The 6,684-nt window shown below is 34.3% G+C and overlaps 1 protein-coding gene across 1 annotated transcript; it reads right to left on the bottom strand.

Annotated features, from left to right (window-relative positions):
- Window positions 1-780: 780 nt before the first annotated feature.
- On the bottom strand, window positions 781-3,273 carry LOC131056160 (GDSL esterase/lipase 6). The gene is made up of 5 exons (XM_057990512.2): window positions 2,837-3,273; window positions 2,590-2,708; window positions 1,958-2,194; window positions 1,363-1,621; window positions 781-1,243 (listed from the first exon to the last, which is right to left on the bottom strand). The coding sequence occupies exons 1-5, from the start codon at window positions 3,093-3,095 to the stop codon at window positions 1,008-1,010; spliced, it is 1,110 nt and encodes a 369-aa protein (XP_057846495.1). The 5' UTR covers window positions 3,096-3,273; the 3' UTR covers window positions 781-1,007.
- Between the last annotated feature and the right edge of the window lie 3,411 nt (window positions 3,274-6,684).

Here is a 6,684-nt window from a genome sequence, read left to right as displayed (position 1 = left end):
AAGAAAATTAAGACTAATAGGGGTGCTCTAAATCATTTATGCTGACATGACATCACATAATTGGTTGTTTTTTAAAATTTAGAAAAATCCTTCTGAAAATAATTATTAAAATGACATTTTTAGTACACCACTATAAGACCCCTACCATAACATTATTGATGCACAAATAACTCCCGCCCCAAATACACTGAAATAAGTGTATTCTAATGACCATAAACACCCCTTATTGATACCGCTATCCAACAACCCTGTCCCCTACTCACCCAACCCAACGAGTGACCCCTCTTCCCTACTGTTGACACACCTCCCCGAGTTCAAAACTTAAGTTAGAAGCAAGTACTGCAAAAATTAAGAACGTTCGAGTACGTATGGATATTCTCTGTGATCTTACAACGCACACTTCCATTACAATTAATGCAGGACTTGTAATCTGCTACTCTGACTCTACTACTTTACAAAATTTCCCAGCTTTTTACGATCCATCTTCCATTCTGATTTGACTCTTTCCGTCTTTTTTATCTTTATATTTTAGCTTTCCACGTTACCATGCCAGTGGGAATCCCATAAAGTTTTCTCCTTTCATTATCAGTGCTTCTTCTCCGACAAAGAAAAAGGAAGTGCCGCACATCTGTTTATCTACCAAACTTTGTTTTTTCATCCACTTACTCCAAGGGTGGGACACAGTGGACCTTAAAACGGTCCTGTCCAGTCCTTTATAATATCATGTTAGATGGGGAAAGGTATTTGTCCAGACAATTGTACATAACGTCACGCAACCACTAAAACAATACAAAAGTGTCCATTTGCTTTAAAAGTGAAGAAAACATCCACAAAGAGATTTAATATACAAGGCACTAAAAAGAATTTGATGATGCCCAACGGAGGGTACAAATCGGGAAACGGGATTTGGGTATCCTTAATGAACAGAACTTTTCTACCCAAAATACAAAACGGGGAACAGAAATCAGGGATCGGAATTTTCTCATTTTTATTGACCAGAGCTGTTCTTAGTTCTTACCCAAGACCAGGGTAGAAAGATTAAATGGGTACATGACAGAAGAATTCCCAGTCCAAATCTGGTGTGAAAACATGGCATAAACTGTTTCAGTGGGATGAGTTCCATCCCAGAACACATGTTCGCTTGTATTGTTGCAAAACAAGGTCTGTGGATTCGTCTTTCCACAACTCACTTGTGCGTTGAACATTCCTGATCCACAGCATGCTGTCGATGTATCTTTAAATCCTGCAACCCAAAATTTATACAGAGTGGTTACAAATTTTGAGCTCTTGCAACCCAAAATTTATACTGGAAGATAAAAAATAAAAATAAAACTTGAAAGACTTGTTTAGCGTTTAGCTTACCGTAAGCTTTAGCATTTTGCATTATGTCCATAAAATAATTGTAAGTACCGAGTTTAATGATGGACACCCCCTCTAATTTTTTATTAAGGTGAGCCACGAGTGCCTTGAAAGCTGTGTTATATGCAACAGCCAGCTGGTTTGCGAGGTCCAGACATGCACCTTTGGCTAAACTGTATCCAGCAAATCTGGTATAAGGAGTACATCCCACAGCTGGAATGTCCAATACAAGGAATTTCCTTGCCCCACTCTTGTAAAGCCTCTGTCAAATCACATAGCAACATGATCATTGGCATTAGTTTTCCACTAGAATTCAAGAATAATTTCTGTAATCAATTGGGGTTTTTTGGTTGAATGTTTCAGATCATTATCCTCTTTTTTACAATAGATGACATCGATAATTAAATGAATATAAATGAGAAGTAATTTATTGACTAATATGATGATTAAGTTCTTACTATAAAGATTTAAACTCATGAATGTTTATATTAGAAATAAAATCTCCTTTTGGAACCTCACAAATTTATGGCTCAAATAGAATACATTTACCCCTTTCAAAAAACCAATAATCTGTTTAACTGGAAAATCTGCAACTTACTGCTATATACTGATCGAAATTGACAAGCAACATCGTGACGAATTGTTGAGGGGTAGTGGTATTTTGAAGAGTAGTGTTGGCAATGTAGTCGCCAATATCGTTGCCTCCAATTGTAATGCAATATAAAGACTTGCCCAAGTACGATTTAGCTTGCGCAGGTCCAGATGGATTCGTTTTCGTTAGCTTATAAGAAAAATGTTCGAATTGCTTCACTTGGTGACTCAGAGTGATAATGTTCTGCAAGATTACATAGAATTTTTTTGGTTATTCATATAAAGATAGAAAGTGAATTCATGGATTCTTCAAAAGAATGTTTTTGAAATTGATTTAGTATGTTTTAGATGAACCCATTACTAATAAGCAGAGATTGGAAATCAAAAATATATGCAATTAATCAAGAGAGAGCATTTCTGAATTTGATTGTGTAAAAAATTTTTACATCAACATTTCGGATCACACTCTGTGATCCATCATCATCCATCATCAGAATGAAGAGAGTCCCAATTGATTTTTACATATACAATTGATTTCGAAAACAACTATCCCAATTCATAACCTATTTTTAATTTTCAAAGAAAAATGAAAGAATGGTTTCGGTAGTGAGAAATAGAAGAATGGAAAGGAGAACAGACCGATCCAGCGCCCGTAGAGTCGAGCATTCCGCTACCTCCAGATGCAAAATTTATCCCCCTCATGAAATTCGCCTTTGGTTGCAGATATGGAGGAGGATAGGGAAGCCGCAAATAAGTAGCTGTAGCCAAAATCAATGCATCATACAACTCGTATATCCTCAGTAAAACTGGATTAAACTACCTAAACAGAAAAAAAAAACAGGAAAGAAAAAGCATTTGGGTCTGTAACAAACACAATTATACCGACCCACAAAATCGAAAGCGGTGCGCCCATTAGTAAAACGACCAGTTGGGTAGTGGAAAAAAGAGACGCCATAAGGTGTGAAGTTTGCACGCGCTTTAGAGTGGGGAATGTAATTATTGTTCCCTGCGTCTGCTAACGAGTCTCCGAACACAAACATGGCCGGCACATATGGCTGTTTTTTAGCCGCTACAGAAGAACTGATTATCCATAGCCCAACTAAAATACTCAGCACTAATTTCTCCATTCTTCTCCTTAAATCCATCCTATACCAGCACGCCCGCTGAATCTCTAAGTCGTTCGCCTATTTATTTACAATAGGTAGCTACGCAGAGGAAGAAATCCCGTGGAAAAATTTACAGACATTGATGAGGGGACAGAATTCACGGTACAAGTGGATTTTTGACCCCACTGAGAATGAAATAATGGTGAGCTTGCAGAGCTAATTTACCTTTCCATGCTGGGTCCACTGCTAAAAGTATTCGCATTGTTTGTACCGATCTTTTCTTTCGGATTAACGCCGCGTATTTCTTGGCAGATGTAATCTCCGAATAGTAGTGCACATTTCAGTGCTGACATGAAAATGATGCTAGGGCAAAACTGAGGGGCCCAGGCTCAAGCATGCGAAGCACTTTTACTTGAATACTTGATAAACTTTAAAATTCTGTCGGAAGCTTCTGATGGCTTGTCAGTGGAGTGAGCAATATATCCCCATCGTAAAATAAATACCATTGGTGTTTAAGGACGCTTCGGATTCGCATTGTCATGTGCGTGTTCGGGGTTAAAAAAATGTCTGTCGAGCAACTTGTTTTTCTTGGTGGCCTGTTGGCTGTTTTTTAATATATTTTGAACAAAATATATAAATAAATAAATAAATAAAGTTATCAAGAATAGTTGATAGAAATATCTGTCTAATCAAAAATTAGTCACAAGGTTACAATAAAGAACCAAAAGTTACATACTAGTTGAATAAGATTTTTACAATTTTTTTAGGGGAGAGGGTTTATGTGCACCCTACTTTCGTGCTTCTCAAAATCTTATGCAGATATTTCAAATTATTTTCAATTTTGTATGACAATTGGAATCTCAATATAGTAGATTTCCATAATCCATTAGTATCTCTAAAATTAATTGGAATCTCTTACTTTTAAAAAATTGTTTTCAAGTCTATATGATAAAATATGATGCACACCAACATGCATTTTTTGTGATTGGAATATTGTGGATAGGGGAGAATTACGCACTGTCTCAAAAGTTGGACCACTTAGTCGAGATTGACAAGGTTGTTTAATGCCCGTGCTTTGTATTTCTTTTGTGTTTGAATAAATTTTTACCCCTTTTTAAGTGTCACTAAGTGGTGTTTAATGGTGCACTAATGTGACATTACATTAAATGGTTGCTTTTTGAAATTTAGAGTCTTTTTTGGGGGTAGGCATTGATATGACATTTTTAGTGTACCATTATTATAGGGCCAATTTTGTATTTTGAAACATTGAGAATACATGAGGAGTCACAAGGTAAAACATTTTTTGTTTTCGAATTGATTCATACGATGCATTTTCAGAGAGGTCTATTTTGTATATTATGTAATATCGAATGTAGTGGTTGTTAATTTTTTCATAAATCAATTAAGAGTTGAATCTAAAATCCTCCATTTGTTGACGGGGTACTCTAATTCTAATACTAAACTAGTGACCTTTTTGATAACTTGTCCATCTACTATTCAAATGTGACTCATTTTTCAATGTCTTCTTTGAGTCTGACTGCTGCACTCCAAGAGTATACCATAAACTACCAGCCTTTTTAATGACTGAAAATGTGTATTCCAAGATTTAACCACTGAATTACCAGCCTTTTTGATGTCCGAGAATGAATACTCCAAGACTGTACCACTGAACTGACTGATACATCTTCTATTCAGATATGACTGTTTTTCTAATAATAATAACTTAAACATCACGTCAACCACAAAAAAGATAGGCTTCGCAAACTTTAGGTGTTGTACTCTTGTTCTCCTTGGAACACGTGAGCGCAACTCTCGTACCTACTTACAGCCTAATGTAGAGCTTAGACTTCAGTTTTTTCACGGCAGAAAATATGTGGAAAACTGTAATGAATAATTGATGACATTGCAAGGTCCGTTAAAAAAAAAAGGTATAAGATCATAATAAAAATAAATGAATAATAATTATTCTTCCGATGTTCCTCACTGTAACCACTATCCATTTATTCTAGAATCATCGTAAGCTTTTGTTCCATTCCAACACGTGTAATGGAACGTTGAATAGATTTGCTTCATAATAATGTTTTACCGTCAGGGCTGCGCTGTACAGTCAAATCCATCCCCCTAACGTAATACTCGAGAACTCACATATTTTTTTTATGTACTGTTTAGAGCATTAAGGATTAATATTATTTTTATTTAGTCATCTCATTTTATCATTGATTAACTCAGATGTTCTCTTTAATTTATTTATTTATTATTTAATTAGTTAAGTGGTCAGTAGCCAAAAGCGTTCCCCTTTTGTCTTTTAGTTTTTATTCTTGGGGTTATATAGATTAGCTGGTATTGAGTGATCTTTACCATAATTTAGTTTTAGTTTTGTTTTTTATTGATTGATCTTTCATATAAGATTTAGGTTTGCATTTTTGTTGATATTGATTGATTATTGATATTTTTTTACTTTTTTATATTGAGTTCTTCTTGACATATAATTTAGATTTGATTTTTTTGAAAGTTTATAGTTATCTAGTCTATTAATTAATATGTGGTGGATTGTAGGAGGCTTGCCTAATATTTCAATTGATAGACTTTTAATTCAAATAAAAATTAAAAATATACATTTTCTATTTATATTATTTCACATTGTTGAAAAAAAATATTATAGTGTTTGGTTCTATTTTTATTTCAATCTTAAATCTATTAGTTAAATTCTTTTTATTAATTAATTTACAATTGATCTTACTCCCTAAGGTTTTTTTTTGGAAAAATGCATAATTTTAATAGAGGTAAAAGAATATACAATAGATATCAACAACTTGGAAGAAGCCTACCAAGCCAAAAGGTTTGAAAGAGACAACCCAGATTGAATACAAGGAAGAAATACATAAAGACAATAGCTGAAAGCTAAAGATTTGAAGATTATTATAGCTACCAGCTAGATTACACTCTAGATAATTATGATTGTACTTCAAAGTTGTTGCCGAGCTTCTCTTTTTAGCTTCTAAGTTTCCTACTAGTTTAGACTAGGTCAAATAGTATAATTCTTTACATGAACTTGACTAGTCACATAGCCTAGTCTACTAAATTCAAATTTGAAATCTCTTACTTTTGGATATGATTTTCTAAAGATCTGCACCAAATATCTCCAATTAAGCCACCAAGATAATGAATATGCAAACATATCTATGAGCCTTTAGATCTCATTCCAAAATCATTGTGCAGTCATCTAATATGTACACTTGTACATCTAGGAAAAAAAGACACAAATCTTACTTAAGATGAGTGGATGAAAACTAGTTAAACAAGATTTTTGATATAATTTGAAACAGTTCTAAAACATTCAAGGAATAAATGAGGAGTCACAAGGTAAAACATTTTCTTCTGCAATGCATTTTTTTTGGAAGGTATGTTTTGCAAGTTGTTAATTTTTTCATAAATCAATTAGGAGTTGAATCTAGAATGTTCAATTTGTTGATAGGATCTAAGCTAATGACCTTTTTGATAATTTGTCCATCTACCATTCAAGTGTGACTCGTTGTCCAACACCCCCTTTGAGTCAGACTGCCATACTACAAGAACCTACCACTGAACTACAACCTGCTCCAAGACTTTACCACTGAACTACCCGCCT

The sequence above is a fragment of the Cryptomeria japonica genome, chromosome 7, assembly GCF_030272615.1.
Source record: "Cryptomeria japonica chromosome 7, Sugi_1.0, whole genome shotgun sequence".
In the NCBI taxonomy this organism is placed as follows: Eukaryota; Viridiplantae; Streptophyta; class Pinopsida; order Cupressales; family Cupressaceae; genus Cryptomeria; species Cryptomeria japonica.
This window is presented reverse-complemented; position numbering and strand designations above follow the sequence as displayed.